The sequence below is a fragment of the Tupaia chinensis genome, unplaced genomic scaffold (assembly GCF_000334495.1).
Source record: "Tupaia chinensis unplaced genomic scaffold, TupChi_1.0 Scaffold000316_1, whole genome shotgun sequence".
NCBI classification, from domain to species: domain Eukaryota; kingdom Metazoa; phylum Chordata; class Mammalia; order Scandentia; family Tupaiidae; genus Tupaia; species Tupaia belangeri.
Window position 1 is genome coordinate 10,046,790 of NW_006159809.1, and position 21,384 is coordinate 10,068,173.

The 21,384-nt window shown below is 37.6% G+C and overlaps 1 protein-coding gene across 1 annotated transcript; it reads left to right on the forward strand.

The window, feature by feature from the left end:
• The first annotated feature begins 1,392 nt into the window (after positions 1 to 1,392).
• On the forward strand, positions 1,393 to 20,077 carry C1D (C1D nuclear receptor corepressor). Its single transcript, XM_006151302.2, has 5 exons — positions 1,393 to 1,445; positions 14,115 to 14,261; positions 15,040 to 15,106; positions 15,941 to 15,996; positions 19,221 to 20,077. The coding sequence occupies exons 2-5, from the start codon at positions 14,124 to 14,126 to the stop codon at positions 19,383 to 19,385; spliced, it is 426 nt and encodes a 141-aa protein (XP_006151364.1). The 5' UTR covers positions 1,393 to 1,445; positions 14,115 to 14,123; the 3' UTR covers positions 19,386 to 20,077.
• The last annotated feature ends 1,307 nt before the right edge of the window (positions 20,078 to 21,384 follow it).

The following is a 21,384-nucleotide window of genomic DNA, read 5'->3' on the forward strand; positions in this document are numbered from 1 at the left end:
TTCTTAAAGCAATACTCATAACAAAAAAAAACAATAGTTTGTCATTTTTCCTAAAAGTTCATAGGTCAAGAATCACGATTTTACATATTTAGGTTCAGAGCACTCAACAAAATCACACAGGCCCACATCTTGATTAATTCTAATCTAATCTTGTACTCCTGGATCAAGCCCCTTTCCCTTTACACCCTGGAACATCAGTCAAGCAAACTCAGGTTATTTTATCTTTTTTTTTAAAAATTTTTAAGTTGCCAGAGGTGCACGAGAGAACGAGAGATAACCAACACTGCAGTATTATTTTTTTCTCCGTCTCATCAGAATTTGGCAAACATGCACATGCACACAGATTGTTTTTCAAACCACTATGTTCAAGAACTCAAACTGTAGTTAGCAATGTGGGATCTGGCTTTCTTTGCCCAGGACTTAACTGCTGCACTATAGGGCTAGGCCAACTCAGGTTATTCTTAATGTGGTAAGAGTGGCAAGCAGTTCTGGAGCACAGAGCTACATGGAATTTATAGCAAGGATTCATTCTGAGTGATGTATTTACTTTCATTATGCCTATAAACACTGATTTTTTTCTTTTGAAGGATGTCATTACATGGCAAGGTTTCAAGGGACTTTTAAAAGAAGTGTAACAGCAATCAATTCTTAAATAAGCATTGCCTTATCACAACTAATTTTTGATATGGCTAATTCTAAGATTTTTAAAATCTTGTCTTCATTCTGTTTGTTGACAGAAATCATTTGGCATGATAAAACACATAGGAAGGCCAGGGAACGAATAATATTTTCTTGTATTTAAGAATGATTTGAGGGCCAACTGGTAGCTGCTGGTTGAGGTGGCTGGATACCACGTGGCCGACTGTGTGGTTCCAGTCCCCAACAGGCTGGGCTCCTGCATACGCGTCACCAAAATCCCAAGAGGAGAATGAACTGACTGTGGTGTGGCCATCCACCTTGGGGATTAGCTGTCAAATACTACCTCTGTTTTCTACTTAGCTTTCTCACTTTCCCTCTCTGTCTCTCTGTCTTGTTTGGAATTTTTAAACTGTCTTTTCCCATTTTTTCTAGTAATCCATTCTCACTGCATTTTATTAAAGTATCTCTTGGGGGCCCTGAGCTCAGCAAAGTAAAAACTTGTACAAAATTTCAGTAGTTAACATTAATTTTTCTGTTTAAATACGCTCTACTTGTATCTGGGGTGTTAGCCGAATGCAAATCTAAGTAAAGATGCCAGGCACGTCTCCCAAAACTCCTTCCTCGTAGTTTGCCTGAGGCACTTAGGATACCACAGCCTTCCAACGCCCAGAAAAAGGAAGCGAAGACTCCGGGCGAGAAGCGTGAGGTCATCAGAGAGCGACGCACACGCCTCGGGCAGAGCCGGCGCTTCGCTTGCGTCATCATCACGCGACCACCTTCAGGAGACAAGCGCTCACGGACCCAAGGTAAAGTTCAAAGCTTGCGTTTAAGTGTTTGCTTGCGCTCCTACAAAGGTCCGCTTCTCTTGACACTGGGTTCCCCTTTCATCCTCCCGCTGGACGGGGAGATGCGGCGTTGCCTCAGCTGAGCTTGGGGCAGCATCGTTGCAGGACCCTCTCTTCCATCTTTCTCGTGGCTGCTTGCCTGCTTTAGTACTTACTTCTCTATCTTGGTCCGGGTTATGTATGTATGTATTTATTTTTCCACACCTTTTTCTTCGCTTCTTAGCTCCGCCTCTCATGTATTGGAAAGAGGAGAAGGAAGAACACATGACTTCACAGTTACTTTTCAGCTGCCTTCAAATCTTGTTGAGGAAGGAAGCCTAGAGTGGAGGGTGTAGAGGAGTAAATCTCGTGTATTATCCCCATTTACATGCTCGAACGTGATCACAGACTGCCTCCTGCTGCAGGATTAGCGCTTCTGAGAGTGTGGGCTAATTGAAAAATGGAGTGGGCATTCTGGCACAACATCTGCAAATGGCTCTGTAGTTCCAAAAAACAATTATATGTTAGATTTTTCCCTCTGATTTGTTTATAACGGTGTGTAACTCTAGTTGGTATAGAGATGGAAACAGCCCAGAATAGACATGATCATACTGTTTTGGATCTTCCTACCATCCATAAGTCCAAACTGTAGTCTGATACTGAGTCTCTAAGATTTGGTCTCAGTTAATAGTCGCTGGGTACATAATGTGTGGCAAGACATGCTAGTGATGTGGAGATATAAATGTGAAGCAACATGAATCTTGCATTAAAGGAATAGCCCAGTGGGTAACCAGTACAAAGTTCTGAGCAGAGGAGTGACATCATCTGACATAGGTTTTAAAATCAGATCACTCTGCTTTGTTAAGAATACCTTGTTAGGGGGACCAGCAGTTGGCACAATGGCTATGTCGCTGGACTCCCACGTAGTGGACCGCGGTTCAAGTCCTGGACCCGGTGGCTTAAAGTCACGCTGAGTGCTTGTGCGTGCGTACCCAAGATCCTGAGAGGAGAATGGAGGAGAAGGGATTGCGGCGTGGCCATCCCCCCAGAGGGGTGATTTCTCGCTTTCTGTCTCTCTGTCTCTCTCTCTGTCTGGTGAGCACACGCGCCCTATAGCAAAAACCTCTCAAAAAAAAAAAAAAAAAGAAGAAAAGAATACCTTGTTAGAAGGTAGGTGAAAACAGTAGACTAATCAGGGAGGTGGTGTAGTAACTCAGGTGAGATAATCACATCTTAGCTAGATGGAAAGAAGTGAAGGTGGTTGAGTGGCAGTTCAATTTTGGATGTATAAAGGAACTTAAAAAGTGTATGGAAAAATGGAGTTAAATTACAAGATTGTTTTGATGCAAAAACCTTTGAAATAAGTGCATAGATTTTTATATCTTTTTAAATTTTATTTATTCATGATAGCATCCATATACATATGAGATAGAGAGAGAAAGGGAGAGAGAAACACCCTTGACAGGATCTTGTCATACCACTGCCCCTTTTCCTCAGCCCTCTACCTCTTCAGGATCCTGGACATAAGCACATGCACCTGGCATGTTTTCAGACCAACTCAGAAATCTGAACCCGTGGTTGGCCGTGCGGCTTCCAGCATTGCAGTTTACTTTGCTACTGAATGTATAACATTGGTGTAACCTAGTACCTGATCCATGTTCAAAATTCTCTCTTTCAAAAATATCTTTTTTTTTTACATTTGGTTTATTTAAGTCAAACTCTAAACAAGGCCTATACCTCCCATTTGGTTGCTAGGTCTCCTGAATGTTCTTAATCTCCTCTTCCTGTACCTCTCCTCCATTTTCTTTATTTTTTCCTCCTGCCACAGGAAATTGTACTATAAAGTTTTCCTTATTCCAATTTGTCTCTTTGCTTCTTTGTGGTGGTAACTTGTTTTTCTATATTCCATATTTCCTGTAAAATGAAAGTTAGCTCCGATGGCTCAGTTAGATTCAGACTTAATTTTTTGAAGAGCTGGAAATGCTTTATGATGGTGCAGTGTCACATTGCCTCACATAAGAAATTCATAGTATGTGTTTGTCCTACTTTTAGTTAAGTGAGGATTGAAAAGTGGGTTCAGGGAATGACAGTCTTATTCCTCCATTGTAAACTCTATCATCCTTTTATCTGTCAGTGATCATTGCCTGTATCTATTGAGTCTTGGGAAAATCATGACACCTTTTTGCATAGAAAACTAGAAGAATAAGTTATGACTCTTCTGACCACCTAATATAGTTTTATTTGGGATTACTAAATTATAATTAAAAAGAAAGGAATTATTAATATAATTTAATTTTACCATTATTTTAAAATTTGCTTCAGAGCATATGCACTCCCCAGAGAGAGCAGAAAAAGAAAGGGAAAGTGACAAAGCCAGCTGTCAGATCTGGGACTCAAACTATGATTGGCCATATGGGAGTCCTGCGCCTTGACCACCAGGCTACATGCTGATCCCTAAAATGGCAATTTTTTGTTGTTGTTGTTGTTGTTTAAAGTAATTTCTTCCACGTTAGTTAATGGAATACAAATTTTAGTTTGGTAACTTGGGAACCTGAAAATAGGAATAACAAGACTTTTGGGAGAAAATGCTGTCAGAAGAACAACCTGTGATGCCAAGAATACATCTCTCTTTGCTGTGGTGCTAGAGGCTTAAAGTAGTATGAAGGGTTTTTTGATGTATCAACCTGACTAGGCTGCAGGCCCCAGATATTCAGTCAAACATGAGTTTAGATGTTGCTGCGAAGATATTTGTAGATGTTATTAATAACCAGTTGACTTTAAGAATCATCCTAGATAATGTAGGTGGCCTAATTTAGTCAGTTGAATGGCTTTAGAATCAGGGCTGAGGCTTCTCTGACAGAAAAGAAGAAATTCCACCTGTGGCAACAACTTCAGTTAATAGCCAAGAGTTCCCGTAGGCCCTTCTTTGATGGCCTGCCCTGGTAAACTAGTGTCTGCAATAACTGTCTTGATGTATGGCTCCTTCTGGATCTGCTTTTCTGATTGAACCCTGACTGGTACAAGGAACAACTCCCACAGCTTTCCTGTTCTCTAACAAAACAGTGTGGGGTGTGGTGGTAAGGGTCAGAGACCTCTTTTGTGTAGGATGACCATATATTGGGTTGTTGGAAAAGTCATGACGCATATATGCATAGAAAAAAAGGAAAAAATACATCTGACTTTTCTGACAATAGTTTTTTGTTGTTGTTGTTGTTTAGTACTTCTGAGAGAGAAAGGAGGAGCCGACAGCGCAGGAATAAACTAGAACTGTCTTGGGCAAATTGGGGCATGTAGTCATCTTGTGTGTAAGGCATTGGGGACATAACATCATATGACACAACCCTTTTAAGGAGCTTTTAGTCAAAGAGGATGTCAAATAAATAAACAGACTTTATACAACATTGTTTTCAGTTGTGCTTATCCAGACAGAAAGGGAGGATGGCGTGCAAAGCAATCTTCACTGGCTGAAGTAAAATCTGATCTTACCTCCAAAGATAAGTAGGTCTTGAACCAAATGGAACTGGAAGGGATCTCAGGCATAGAGAGCTACATGTAGGAAAGTTTAGAGTGAGAGAGACCATGGCACACTGGGAAAACTGCCATCGTGGATACAGTTGTAGAGCTGACCAGAAGAGGAACCATGAAAGGTGAGGTTAGACAAGGACCATGTTGCAGTAGGCCTTACATCTGTGCTGAGGGATTTGGATGTTATATTCTAGGTGTTGGTCAGTTATTTCAGGATTTAAAGCAGAGAGGTACCATGACCAGACTTTTTGCAGAGAAATCACAGTTCGTAGCATCCTGAAACTGAGAGTGGAGATAGATTAGCAGTAGGAATACTACGCAAAGACTGTAGAATAATCTGGTCAGTGAGCATGAAGGAAAGCTTGTGGAAAGAGATTAAGAAGCCATTCTGACAGTTCTGATTGGACTGGAGGCCTGTCTCTGGCTGGACTGACCACCCTCAAGTAGAGAATCCGGGGAGGAGGAGGCTGATGACTTCAGTTCTGATCGCGATGCTCTGCATGCTCCCTCTTCTATTGGTATTTTGGCTTCCATAACCAGTGAAAAGAGGGATGGACGAGTGGCAGTAACAACCTGTAGGGCACTGGGCATTGTGCTCTCGCTTTCTTAGTCTCAGCCAGATCTTCCTAAGGGGCGAAGAGAAATACATTTTCTCCTGCCCCTCTGTCTGTCTGCAGACACCTCTGCATCTCTGGAGTAAGTGTTGTAGAAGGAGTAGGTGGAGGGGTGAGGAGCAAAGGTGGGTGAATTCTTTTCTCTCTCATAGAAATTTTACCATGTATAATCTTAGGCAAATTATTCAACCTCCCTGTGACCCTGTTTTTTCATCTGAGAGGATTAGATGAGTTAATGTGGGTGGAGGACTTAGAATCATGTCTGCACATAGTGTTTGCTATTGCTGCTGTTAACAGAGTCGCCACTTGATCTTGGGGTCAGAGCAGTAAAGGGCACAGAGGACCGTTTCTGTACTTTTCCTGTTGAAGGAACAAATATTCAGCAACTGACTATATAAGATGTTAATAGAAATCCTTTAAATTGGGCGGGAGGATTTCTCATAATAGAAGAACCTTTATATTTTAGTTCACCTTGCCTTTATTTTTTAGTTAGGGTAAAGGTGAGTGGCTCAGCTCAGATTTAATGAAGGCAATTCTCCGTACACTGCCCTGCTTTCAATGTTCATCCTAACCCACTCTAACAATAAATAATAGATTGTTTATTGGGACTTATGGACAGGGGACAATTGCAGGAAAAATTCCCACTGTGTTCTAGAGGAGGGAAATATTTTCTAATAGGACAATTGAATTAAAGCATTCCCATTTAAAAAGAAAGAATTTTGTGTGTTTTTAAAAAATACTTATAGTATTTTTAAAGCCAAAATACTTATTAAAATGTCCTTATTTAAATTTGATTGCTTATTTTTTATTACAAATTTAATATGTGCTTTATGAAATAAAATTTAGACAATGAATGCAGAGTTTTAAAATATGAGTCTGCTTTGGTCCTATTTACTAATCCTTGCCTTTTCCCAGAGGGAATGTCAGGTTTTTTTTTTTTTTTTTTTTTTGCCAAAGGGTGTGTCTGAGAGCCCAAGGGTGGGGGGGGAGAGCGGGGTGGGGAGAGAGAGAGCGAGAGCGTGTGCGTGCAAGCTAGCTAGCTAGCTAGCACCCCTTATTGGGGCCTGATCCTGTTACAGCCCTTTGTTCTCCAGTTGTTCATCCTGTCAGGATTCTGGGCTGCACAAGCATGTTTTTCAAGGCAACTGATCTGTAACTCAAACTCTGGTTTGCCATGTGGGATCTGGCTTTCTATACCCTGTGCTTACCTGCTGGGCATTGGGGCTGACTCAGAATGTCAGTTTTTTTGTATGTCTCCTTGCAGACTTTTTTTTTAAAAAAGAAACATCTAAATGTGTACAGTTTTGGATCTTTAACGTTTATTTCTTTTTTATCACGAGAGAGAGGGAGACAGAACCCATGGCAGATTCTTGTCATGCCATGATCCCACTGTCTTCCAACCTTCCAGACAGTCAGGATCACAGGTGTACTCCCAGGCAAACCCAGTGTGTTTGGGTCTACCTGGTAATGAAACCTAGAGTTTTCCTCTACAGCTATAGTATTGTGCAGCAGCTAGTCTACATGTACATTTTAAAAAAAATTGCTAAAGAGTGCATGTGCTTGTGTGTGTGTGTGTGTGTGAGAGAGAGAAAGAAAACCCCCCGCAATGGGGCATAGTCACACCACTTCCCTTCTCCATTTCTCCTTCCTGACTGGATTTGGGGCACATATGCACACATGACTGGCATATTTTTCAAGTTACTGGGGCTGGGATGAATATTTGAGTGTGGATGAATATTTGAGTGATTTCTAGTATTTTGCTCTAGTTTATTTACATTCAACAATTTTTTTTTCATTGCCAGGCAATGCTTTGAACAAAATACAAAAATTCCTGTACTCACATAGTTATCTTATGGAGACAGGCAATAAATGAATAAAAAAATTTATATGTTAGATGCTATTGAGGAAGGTAAGGTGGGGAAGGAGATAGGGAGTGAACAGAGAGGTGTGCATTTTAATTATTTTTTTAAAGAATTATTTTTATTTAATTTTATTTACGTATTTATTTATTTCAGTATGATCAGAGAGGGAGAGAGAGAGAGAGCAAGAAAGAAAGTGAGAAAGCAAGCCGCCAGGTCGGGGGACTGGAACCGGGGTCAGCCATGTGGGAGTCCAACACCCTTAATCACCACGCCACCTGCTGGCCCTGAGGTGTGCATTTTAAAATGGAGTTGTCAGGAAAGAGTTACCAATAAGTAACATTTGAAAAGAGAGCTGGTGAAGGTGAAATGATGAGTTCTGAAGCTATTGGTAGGAGAGAAGAGGAAGAGAATGTCCTAGAAAGGAGAGAAGTACAGAACTCTGAGGTTAGTATATGCCAAATATGATGGGGGAGGGGAAGAACAATGAGGCTATTGGGGTCCAAGTGAAAAGAGCAAGGAGAGAGTGGAAGGCGAAGTCACAGAAAGTGACTGGTGAGTCAGGGCAGATCGTGTTGGGCTGTTTTAGGCCACTGTAAAGTAAGATGGTAAGCCTAAAGTGCAATTTCTGAGCAGAAGTATGACATAATCTGATTTACATTTGAATGATCATTCTGCTTTCTTGAAAACAGACTGTTCAGCTGAAAGTAGGGCTACCATTTAGAAGGCCATTCCAGCAATCCAGGCAAGACATGATGGTAGTTTGGACCAACCCTAACAGTAGAGGTGATAGGATGTGGTTACGTTTTGGATTTTTTTTTTTTTTAGAAGTTTTTGCTGTAGGATGCATGCACTCACCAGAGAGAGAGTGTGAAAGAGAGAAAAAGAAGGGGAGGGGCGGGAAGGGGAAAGAAGAGAGACAGAGAGAGGAAAGGTGAGAAATCACCTCCCAGGGGGATGACCATGCTGCAACCCCTTCTCCATTCTCCTCCCAGGATCTTGGACATGCATGCGCAAGTGCCCAGTGTGAGTTTCAAGACATGGGTCCAGGACTCAAACTGCAGTTGGCCATGTGGGAGTCTAGTGATATAACTGCTACGCCATTGGCTGGCCCTGGTTTTGGATGTATTTTAAAGATGAGATGAGAAAGAATAGTCAAGAATCACTTAGAAATTTGGTTTCTGAACTATTTGAAAGTTAGAGTTACCATGAAATGAGAGAAATTGTGGTCGGCAAGATTGGGAATTTGGCTTTGGACATGTTAGTTCTGAGAATTTATTAGACAGCCAACCAGAAGTATTGGATAAGGAACTAGAAATGTAAATTTGGAGTTCAATGGAAAGGTCAGGGCTGTAGATACCTGGGAATCATCAGTTTATTAATGCAATTTAAAGGCCTAATTGTACCCAGGAGTAAATTAGAGAAGAAAAGAGAGTCAAGAACAGCTCTGGACATTTCAAAGTGAAGAAGCTGAGAGGATGTGTGATGGATGCATCAGAGAGACCGAGAAAGCAAGAGGTAGAAAGACAACCAAGAAAATTTCATCTCCTGGAAACCAAAAGGGAAGGGAGTCAAGGATGCCAAATAATGAGAACTCAGAATTGACCATTGAACGTAACAATGAGGTAGAATGTGTAACCCTGACAAGAATCATTTTGGGTAAAACAGAGGGTCTGTTAGGAGATTCCAGAAAGAAAGGGAGAGGGGAACCAGAGGCTTAGTTGTAGTATGAACAATTCTTTTTGAGGAATTTATTCTAAAAGGGAGATAGAAAATGGGGCTTTAGTGTCTGGCAGGTGGCATGGTGGTTAAGGGCTCTGGTTATCCTCATGTTTGACCACAGTTCGAATCTTGGACCTGGTGTCTTGCTTTCTTACTTTCTCTTTCTCTCTCACTCTGTCCTTCTCTGGTCAAATTTGAAAATAAATGAATAAAGTTAAATAAAATAATTTTAAAAAATAAGGAAATGGGGCTTTAGCTGGAGGGAGTGTCTTGTTTACATGAAATAGAATTTTTTTTTAAGGAATTATTTTATTAATTAGTGTTATTTTAATTTTAATTTTGCCAGGGAGAGACACAGAGAGAGATAGAAAAGGAAACTGAGAAAGCAAGCTGTCAGGTCCGGGACTTGAACCATGATTGACCATCTGGGAATCTAGCATCTTAACCACCACACCACTTTTTTTTTTTTTAAGATTTTTGCTCTAGGATATGTGTGCTCACCACAGAGACAGACAGAAAGTGAGAAATCACCTCCTTGGTGGGTGGCCATGCTGAAATCCCTTCTCCGTTCTCAGGATTCTGGGCATGAATGCACACATGTGCCCGGTTTGAGTTTGAATCTGCTGCATCCATTGGTTGGCCATATGGGTGTACCTTCACTGCTATGTCACCTGGCCTCCCTAAATAGAATTTTTTTTTAAGAGTTATTTAACTCCATTTGTTATTATTATTTTTATTTGGACCAGAGACAGAGAGAGAGAGAAAGAGAAAGTGAGAAAGCAAGCCACTGAGTCGGGGACTCAAACTGTGATTTGCCATGTGGGAATTTAGTGCCTTTAATCACCACGCCACCTGTTGGACCCACACGCCACCTGTTGGAATGTTTTAAACTTATGGGTGATGACCCAGAAGAAGGAAAAATTGATACAAGAGAATGTGGGAGGAATTCAAAGAATAGTTTGAGGAATCCATTTTAATAAATCTATTTGCATATTTAGAAGACCTTTGTAGACTAGATTCTTAAAAGAATTTTCTGAGTTGGGGACCAGCAGGTAGCTTGGTGGTTAAGGTGCTGGATACTTCCACATGGCTGAACACGGTTTGAGTCCTGAACCTGGTGGCTTCTCTTCTCACTTTCCCTCTCTCTGTGTCTCTCTCTGGTCTAATTAAAATAAAGGAATAAGTAAATAACATAAAATAAAATACATAATTATTTTAAAAAAGAATTTTCTGAGTCAAAGCATATGTGCATTAAAAGAATCTGTACACATTTGCATTCCACTTTCCATGTATACTCTTGCTAACCAAATATTCTTGATCTTTAAATTTTTTGCCAATCTGATGGGTGATGACATATTCAGATTTTAATTTTTTGTGTCTTTTTTTTTTTTGGAGAGGTTTTTGCTATAGGGTGCATGCACTCGCCAGAGAGACAGACAGAAAGCAAGAAAATCCCCCCTAGAAGGGATGGCCACATCACAATCCCTTCTCCTCCATTTTCCTCTCGGGATCTTGGGCACGCACACACACACACCTGATGTGAGTTTAAGTCAACAGGTCCAAACTCGAATTGTGGTTGACTACATAGGAGTCCAGCGACATAGCCATTGTTCCATCTGCTGGTCCCATTTTTTGTGACTTTCTAGGAACTTTTTCTCTTTTTAAAGTTTGCTATAGGGCAGGAACATTCATCAGAGAGAGAGAGAGAGAGAGGAAATGGAAAGTGAGAAATTACCCTCCCAGGGGAGATGGCCAGGCTACAGTCCCTTCTTTTCCATTCTCCTCTTGAGATTTTGGGCATGCATGCACATGCACCCCACATGTCTTTCAAGCTCCCAAGTCCAGGACTTGGACCACATAGTTAGCCATGTGTGTGATCCATCCCCTTTACTACCAACCACATCCTTGGTTGACCCAGGAGTTTTTTTTTTTTATATAAGCTGTTTAGTCTTTTGTTATAATTTGGCAGATATTTTCTCCTGGCCATCTCTTGCCTTTTAACTTTGCTTATGGTATCCTTTTACCACATAGACTTAACCATTTTAGTAAAATCTGTCAGCCATTTTCTTTTACAGCATTTGGGTTTCATTTAGATGTTACAAATATTATATATAATCTTCTAATATGTTTTTTATGTTTATATTTTTAATTCACCTGGAGTTTATTTTTGTATGTGTTATGAAACAGTTTTTTATAACGTTTTCTTCTCTTAAAAAGTTAAGTATTATAAGAATTAACTGTTTCTTAAAGGCTTGGAAGAAATTACCTATACAATTTTCTAGGCTTAGAACCTTTTTGGAGGGTAGGTCTTTAACTTCTGTGTAATTCCACCCCCCCCCACCCCCCCGTGGTTAATAGTTTATGTGCTTCTTCTTAGTTTTAGTAATTGATTTAGTCCCAGGTGTCATTCTTTTCATCTACATTTTCAAATTTATTGGTTTAAAATTCTACATAAAGAGAGAAAATATAGGGCCGGCCCAGTAGCCTATGGTTAAGGGAGCCATCTTTTGCATGGTGAGTTGTGGCTCAAGTGGTTTGCAGTACACACTGGTGTGTGTGTGTGTGTGTGTGTGCGCACGCGCATGCGTGTGCGTGTTCAAAATCCTAATAGGTTAGAGAAAGGGAGGAGAAATACCCCACTAGGGGGTGCGTTCTCTCTGGTGACTGCATGCACCCTTCAACAATTAAAAAAGAGAAAAAACATGAAGACTTCTATATCCTTGCAGTATATCCCTGTGATTATCCTTTTATCTGGGCAACAAATGCTGGAACCATCCTTTCACAGATCTAGAGGTTGGCTTAGCAGTTTTTCAGCCCCTGTGGCCCTTTATCTCAGAGTTATTCTTAGATTATCTTTCTCTTCTGTTTGTAAAGTTCCTTTAGATTTGCTTCTCATAGATATCGTTTGCTCTTTAATTTACAGAGAATTTCTGTTCAGGTCTCCTGATGGCTATGTGCCCTTAGTTTCCAGCATTTTAATTTTAATATTTTTGTGTTTCATCACTTTGAAGGGGTGAGGGGAAGGATGGGAGGCAAATGCATATTTTCAGTTAACCTTTTGAAAATAGAAAGTTACAGTTCTTTCCTGTGTAGTGTTCTTTTATCATAGTCCTTTGTTTAATTGCTAGTTCCAAAGTAGTTAGTAACTTTATAGCTCAGTAGTGATAGTGAGATGGACTTCACTTTTTTGAAAATGAAACCAGATGTCTCGATAGCATATGCTTATTGGGTGGAAGTGTTCATATATTGTGACTAGATTTTCAAACAGTAATACTTTTAAAGCTTAAAAAGACATAGTCATAACATTTAAAACTATAAACGACTATACAGGTTGTTACCAACTACTTTAGAGACCCAGAGATTCTGAAATTTGGTCTAAGATACTTTTATTTAATACATTGATGTAGATTTTGCTTTGTCTCACCTTGATTATTATGATATAAATGTGCATTTTAAAAGAAGGGGCTGTCAGGGTGTACGCCAGCCTAATAACAGTACTGTTAATTTCCTCCAAGTTTTTTCTTTTCAGCTTATAGACTTTATGTGATTTATAAACTCTGAATTTCTCATTAATATTTTAAAGAAGCTTAAGAAAGATAAACATAAGTAACATAGAGATTTGAAAAATGATTTTAGTGGTAGGATTTTTCAGACCCAAGATTGCTAAGTTCTTAGTTTAAAATAACATGTCACTAGATTGACACCTAAATTTAGAAGGTCTAAAGTACATAGACTTTTCCAAAAAAAAGTGCTTTGCCCATCATTTTTTTCACCAAGCATTTATCAAACTCTCTTTGATTTGTTTAATCTTAACTTCAACAGGAAGTCTTTAGAAAGTATTTCGATGATTGATATCTCATGTTTGGTAATTATATCTTTAGTGCATTACATGTTGAGGGTTTGATATATGTAGAATTCAGTGGATTTTTGTAGAGTTATTTAATTTTTTCCTCCAAGCAGCTTAAGAAGACGGGAAGTTAAAATGTAGTTGATCTAGAATTCTAAAAAATTTGTTTAGATATCTTCAGGTGCTAACTTAAAAAAATTATTTATAGTCACTCCTCACTTAACAACCATGCTGCTCTGGCTAGGTCCTTAAGCAAGCTGGTCCATAAGCGAGGAATTTAATGGGGATGTCTTGTGGTGTATCATGGTGCCATAGGGCATAGATTTTTTTCAGTAGCTATCACGTGATACCACACTAGAATAATATAATTCTGTCCATATTAAAAGCATACATTAAATAAGCACCGGAAAATGACAAGACACACCACAACACAGTAATATGAATCTGGAGTAATTGTTTTTATTTATTTAGAATACTCCTTTGGATGTATAATAAAGTATAAATTTATAAACAAAATATGTAGTCTTTCACGATTATGAATACTTCGTGTAGTGAATAGTAACTGACTGTGGGAAAGAAACAAAGACTAAGAAAGGGGATTCCTGAGAATCACACAGAGAGAAAGGGGATTTCCTGTGCTGGAGAACTGGTCCTGAGTCCAAATGGTTGTTAAACAGGTAGGTCATTAAGTGAGGAGTAGCTGTTCTAACTTATTTTTTATTGTCAGAGGCTACAGGTACTTGCCACAGAGAGAAAGAAAGGGGGGAAGAGAGGGAGAGAGAGAGAGAAAGCCTCCAGTTGGCGTGGTCACTCCACAATCCCTTTTCTCCATTTTCCTTTCCACTAAGAGTTTGGGCACATAGGCACCCAGGCCTGGTACGTTTTTCAAGCTGCCAGGGCTCGGATCTGAACTATAGTTGGCCATGTGGGATCTGGCTTCCTGTGCAAAGTGCTTGACCACTGCTCTACAGGGCCAAGCCAGGTGTGACCTTTTTTATGCTTCACACATGATATGACTGATTGTTTTGCAAACTAAAGAATAGGTTCTATCTCCAGTATGAATTCTAAAAATTCTTTTTCCTAGTTGGTCGTAATGGCAAGTGAAGAAATTAATGAAGACTATCCAGTAGAAATTCATGAGTATTTATCAACATTTGAGAATTCCATTGGTGCTGTGGATGAGATGCTGAAGACCATGATGTCTGTTTCTAGAAATGAGTTGTTGCAGAAGGTATTTTAAAAATGTAATTCCTAAAAAAATGAATTTTATGAAACAGAATGCCTTTTTTATGAAACAGCAGCAGCAGCAGAAGAAATAGATTGATGATATGCTTCTTTCCTCCTTTATTTCCTTTTTATAAGTGATCAAGTATTTTGTAAGGTAAAACAAAAGAGAACTCCAGCCTTAGGAAATACCTCCTAACTATATTTTTGTTTTGACTGGTTTGGAAAAGAAAAAAAAAAAGGAACACTCATAGCATTCTTTTTGACAGATTCTGTCTTTGACCTTTTAAGTATTACAATGATGTTATCAGGGTTTCTGGAAACCCTATAGGACAAAAACAGTAAATTGACTTTGACAGTCTAAAACAAATCTCATTATGTTTCGTCTGTCTTTCGTATTGCCTAAGCATTTTAGCCTGCTTCTTATACATAAATGCATCATGTACAGTGTTTATGTTGATATATTACTTTTGACATACAAAGCCCAGATTGTAACTTCCAAAATTAAAATAATGGAAAAAAAATTTTCTTGGATTATACACATTCTTTGTCTAACTAAAGATGATACTCTAGAGTGAAAATTTATAGGCAAAAATTACTGGTTAAGAAAACTTTTTTTGCAAATTATTTCCAGATCATCTGGTTACTGGATTATAGGATGTGAAAAACAAAACAAAACAAAATATTTCTTTGATATATTGTGCTTGTTGAAAGTTTAAAATGTTATCTGATAGTGTTCAAAGTTTGTGCATATCTCTCTTTTTTCTTCTTTTTTCTTTTAACAGTTGGACCCACTTGAACAAGCAAAAGTGGACTTAGTTTCTGCATATACATTAAATTCAATGTTTTGGGGTAGGTATATTACTTTGGAGTTAATAGAAAGCAAATTATTGTGTCAAAAAATTTTTTTATTATTTTTCACACTGTTCTGAACTTTTTTATTAGTATCTTTTAAAAAAATTTACTGGCGCATTTGGGGAGTTTTTCCATATTAATACATAAGAAACGCCCTCATTTGAAAAAAAGCTGTATACTTTCCATCATGTATACATGTCTTAATTTGTCTAATGAGTCCTCTGTTAATGGACCTCCGTCTTTCATATACTTTCCTATTTCAAGCACCGCTATGGTGACCAGTTTAGCTCATAGATGTACAAGTGCCAGATGATTTTTGTATGTAAGTCATTTTGCAATTGTGCAAGTTTTTTTATTTATTTTTATTTTGAAAATATATATAGTATGTGTTGAGTTGTCAGTGATGTTCTTTACTATGAAATACAATTCTAAAGAAAAACAAAGCGATTAAAAACCAGATAACAAAAAAACTCACAAATTAATGAGGATGAATTTTTTTAAAACAAAGATAATCTTAAGAGAGCCATTGAAAAAAGAATTTGTAATTTCCATGTAGAGGGTAATGGGAGATAAGAGTTTATACCAAAAATGATTTATGTTTTAAATGCTAGAAATTCATGATTATGCTCCATGGTAGTTTGGTAGTCATGTTTATTTCTTCTAAATCTTAGTAGTAGGTATCCATGAGTTACCTAGAAATTTAAGATAACATAGAGGTTAAATAATTTAAGATTAATTATTTATGTGACTTTTTTTTTGTGAGTAACTTTCATTGGCGTGCTCTTAATTAATATACATACTATTTTCTTCCATGAAATCTTTCTTGTGTAGTTTATTTGGCAACTCAAGGAGTTAATCCTAAGGAACATCCAGTAAAGCAGGAATTGGTAAGATTTCACTTAATTTCTTTTTATTTTCACATGTCTACTTGTTGTAGTATTCTTGGCGTAGTAGTCACAGCTACCTCTTCATTAATTATAGAGAACAAAGTTAGAGTTGAAATTTTGAAAGTGAGCCAGAGCTTATCATGTCTTTCTTTCTCTTACCTTTGTCAGAGAATTGGTGTTCCATATATTATATAAATCTCTGGATGGCAAAATGTTACGGTTCTAGTAATTATTTATAACTTCCATGTTATTTTTCCTATAAATTCTTGAAATCGTGTTCATCTCTAGAACTACTTTTTTTTTTTTTTTTAACTCTTACACAAATCTTAAAAGTGTATTCTAGTTGATTTACTAGCAAAGACGGGAAAGTTTCTCCCCCACCTTTTCAATTCCTCCATTAATTCATTTTCTCAGCAGTAAAGAATCCAGTTCAGCAACAAAGCTAAAAGCTTTTTTGGCACCAGTTGTATGTGTACTGTCCAGTAATTCTGCATTAGTGACATATTTACAACCTGTAATAAATCTTCTAGGTTTGTCTTTGTATTCCATTTAGATGTATAAGTACAATATATAAAGTCTGGTATCTTGGAGTTTTTGCTGACTTCAAAAATTAAATCAAATCATTTGATTTGAAGGAAAAAATTAGCAATCAAACTTACGGTTATCTTCTTGACTTGGCTTTATGAATAAGAATATTAATAAATTTATTCTTTGTGTTTATAAAATATAAGGTAAATATAGATGTGAAATATATTTGATATTGAATTCTTGTTCTCAGATCCTATTATAGTTATATGTATGTTATTTCTAACTTACTAAAGCACTTGGTCATTTATTTAAAAAAATGAATAAACCAGATCTGTTGTCTTCTTTTATTTTAACCTGTGAACTGACATTTTCTTCTTTTAAAGTTCTTTTTTTTTTTTTAAAAGAGGTTTTTGCTATAGGGCATGTGCGCTCGCCAGACAGAGAGAGAGAGAGACAGAGAGATAGAAAGTGAGAAATCACCCCCCAGGGGGATGGCCACGCCGCAATCCCTTCTCCTCCATTCTCCTCTCGGGATCTTGGGCACGCACGCACACACGCCCAGCGTGAGTTTAAGCCACCGGGTCCGGGACGCAAACCACGGTTGACTATGTGGGAGTCCAGCGACATAGCCATTACTAACTGCTAACTGCTGGTCTCCTCTTAAAGTTCTTGAGGGTGAAATAAATTTATTTTTAAATAGGACAACTGTGAAAAATATTTAAACAAAAAGATGAAGCAATATGATTACTAGATCTTAGTTTGACCAATGTTACTGGCTTTAAACTTTAAGAAGTATGGATTTGACATCCGTTGTCAGCTTTCCAATATGGATTTTACATTTATAAAATTCCTTTTTTCACTTGAACATAAAGTTATTTGGAGTACTCTATATTGCCTTTTTTTTTTCTTTTTATAGACAGATTTTTGCTATGGGGTGCTTTTGCTGGCCTGAGATGCAGAGAGAAACAGAGAGAAAGCGAGAAATCATTCCCCAGGAGGGATGGCCACTCCACGATCCCTTTTCCTCCATTCTCCTCTTGGGATTTTGGGCACGTGTGCATATGCTCCTGGCTTGAGTTTCAAGCCCTGAGTCTGACACTTGAACCACAGTCAGCCAAGTTGGAATCCAGAGCCTGAGCCACTGTGCCACCTGCTGGCCCCATACTGTCTTTCTAAAAGGAGATCATTTTGTCTATTTTGTCTGCAGAACCCATTTTATGGAGGAGTATACTAATACTCTGGACAAAGGTTGGGAAATCAAAAGCATATATAAACCTATTCTCCTTTTCTAACCTTGTGACAGACTTTCCTAATTGATCACAGAGTTAATGTGATAAGAAATCCATGCCATGTATTTCACAAATGAGGAAAGGCATTGAAAATAGTTTATCCATTCAGGAAATATTTGAGTATGTACTCAGATCCAGGCATTATTTTCAAGCTCAGTAATTCCACAGTAAATAAAACCTGTCTTGCCCTTGTGGCAGATACCAGTTCATATCTTATTGGAAGAAGGTGAATAGCATAACTGAGTAAACAAGTAATAAGTATAATGAATATGTAGTACTTTAGAAAGTTTCGTGTTATGGGGAAAATGAAAAAAAAAAAAATAGGCCAGAGTAATGGGGACTAGAGCACTTGAGTAGATGCAGGTTTAAGTGTTGAAGCCTGAGCCTCGGAGACGAGGTTACCATTTGCGCACACTGGAAAGGAGAGAGGGAGTGGCTGTGCAGAAGTCTGAGGGAAGATCATTCCAGGCGGAGGAGTAAGTAGGGCAGACGCTCCAAGGCAAGGCTGGGTGGGTGTGTGCTGCGGTGGTATCCACCGTTAAAAGGACTGGCTTTCACTCTGCCAGAAGAAGAGAGCCATTAGAGGATGTGGAATAGAGTTGCTAGTCTTTTACAATAGAAATATTCTAAGGGTCTGCGTTTTGCTCTGTGTATTTATGCAACTATTTTGATTATTTTAACGAAACTTGCTTTTAAGCAACGATCAATCATTTACTGTGCTATTTTACTGTTCTCATCAATTTTATTTCTCCATATGAAGTATAGGATAGCCATTTATGTGAATTAATCATCGCAGAAGATTCAGAGTGGTGCAGGAAAATTTGTCTCTCACTTTGAAAAGTTTGATTAGTATCGTATATTTTATTAGCAAATTTCATGTACTTGTCAGTCAGAATTATGAAGCTGAATAAAAGGTCTTGTGTGTTTTCATTCTGCCTGTTTGAACCGGGACTGGATGATAATTTAAAAAATAAAAGTAACACAATAGTTTCTCATCTGTTTCCTGTTCAGAAAAGCTTTAGGAGGATTTAGTTTGTTACCAGCATATGAAGACTCAGATTTTAGCATTTTAGACTTCAGACAGCAAGTAATTAACATGAGGATTTAGGTTAATCATAATTTTAAAAAATGTGTAATCAGATATAAACAATTTAATGTTTATTTCTGTATGATGTCGGAACACTTCTGAAAGATTCTTTAATGTCTTCTGTATTGCCTGCCAAGATTCTGAACTCCAGGAGAGGATGGAAGTTCATCCCACTTCCTTGCATTTACTAGCACCACATCCTAATAGGCAACTAGTACATGTCTGTTGAATTTAACCCAGATACAGAATAATAGTACTTAGCAGTGGTGAACAGCTTATTAAATCTACTGCCTTTCTTTCTTTCTCTTTTAATCTTTAAGGAAAGAATCAGAGTATACATGAACAGAGTCAAGGAGATAACAGACAAGAAAAAGGCCGGCAAGCTGGATAGAGGTGCAGCTTCAAGATTTGTAAAAAATGCCCTCTGGGAACCAAAGCCTAAAAATGCATCGAAAGTTGGCAGTAAAGAAAAAAGTAAAAATTAATGTTTTTGCTTTTGATGTATAATTATTAAAAACGTACATCATTTTTATTATTTTCACAAAATAGATGATTATGTGGCAATGCAAAGTTTAAATGTATTCCTTACTGAATTCATATATAAATTTACGGTTTAAATTTGTAGTGGTAACTACTGCTTCCCCACAGAAAGATTAAATTATCTTTATTGATATCCCTGCAGAACACGATGAGATTTTTAACATTGTGATATATTTTACCATCTCTTTTGACAAGACTCATAGTTCCTTATATAGGTCAATCTTGCAAATACTATTTGATAAGCAGCTGTGAAATTTAAGTTAAATGTTCTTTGTAAACATTTGTACTATTTTATGAATGATGACCTTATAAAGTATATTATTTGTAGGCTGAAGCTATAAGTACATCTGTTTTTACTATATTATATTAAGAAAGAATGAAATGACTTAAATTTTTTTTGTATATTAATAGTTACTTTATCATGTTTTCATGATTTTAAGAATTTCCTTTTTGATGTTAAAGTGTGAAATTAAAATTTTAAGATTGTACTTTAATTATTGGCACATGGCCTCCGTGTCTCACTTTAAATAAAATATATTTTCATTAACTTGGGATGGGAATAGGTTGAATGTTGACAGTTTAATTTTGGTATAAAACTGCTGTACTCTCTCAATAAAAGTTGTAAATACGTAGCTGACCCATTTCTTTTCTTTTTTTTGAGTTAATTTTCCCGCAGAATTAGGAAGATAGGTTTTAGATGTCATCACAATAGAGAAATTTGGGAGTTTTTGTCCCTGATGCATAATGCATACATTTCTCTTGGTCCTACTTTTCAGATATTTTTGATTATGTGTTTTTAAGACTGTATCAAGTACATGCAAATGTTTTATAACAATTTTCTGTGTTACATAATGCCACTTAAGCATATGAGAAATCCAAAGGAGATTACATTGTGTTTATATTCTGATTTATTTTTCTGTAATATTTGTTATGGAAAATTCTACATGGGAAACTTAAAAAAAACCAAGCCCTCAAATTTTAATTATATGCTCTTAGTGCTTTCAGCCTTTGAATCCACATCACTTTGTGTAGGAATGCCAAGTGCAGGAAAGTACTTTAATTTTTGAAAAAGGAGTTGTTAAAATTTTCTGTGTGATTAATTCTCCATAAGTAACCTTGAATAAATGGATTTCTTGATTTATGGTAGAAGATATTGGAAATGGTCTTAAAATGTAATGGATTTTGTAAAGCATGTTAAACTCTTTCTGTGACACACGAAGAAGTCACTGATAGATGCAGAAAGTCTTTTGTGGCTTTGATGTCAGACAATTTTTGAAGTGGAAGAACATTTATGAACATTAATAGTTATTTCTCTCCTCTTCTCACCTTGTCCTCTCAAATTTTGAGCTTTTTTAAAATAGTAACTTCTTCTTTTTCTTTTCTTTCTTTCTTTTTTTTTTTTTTTTTGGCTATAGGGTATGTGAGCTTGCCAGAGAGACAGGGAGACAGAAAGCAAGAAATCACCCCCTCCTCCCAGGGGGGATGGCTACACTTCAATCCCTTCTCCTCCATTCTTCTCTCGGGATCTTGGGCACACACTCACACATGCCTGGTGTGAGTTTAAGCCACTGGGTCTGGGACTCGAACCGTGGTCGACTACATGGGAGTCCAGTAACATAGCCATTATGCTAACTGCTAGTCCCTATGGTAACTTCTTCATGAGAGAAATAAATGTTATTAAGTATTTATCACAGACACTTAACAATTTTGCATTTATTTAGTTTTTCTAATTTCATTAAGAAAGGTTAAATGAAAAATGTCATCCAGTTGCAGAAAATCATTAGCCCAATTATTGGTTTGTGAAAGTGCAACTCTTCATTCTTTTGAATTGAGGTTCCTAAATGAATAATTCTTTCAGTGTTTATTTGTAGAAATAAACTATTTGAAGGAACAGCAGATGGCATAATGGTTACATTGCTGGACTCCCACATAGTTGACTATAGT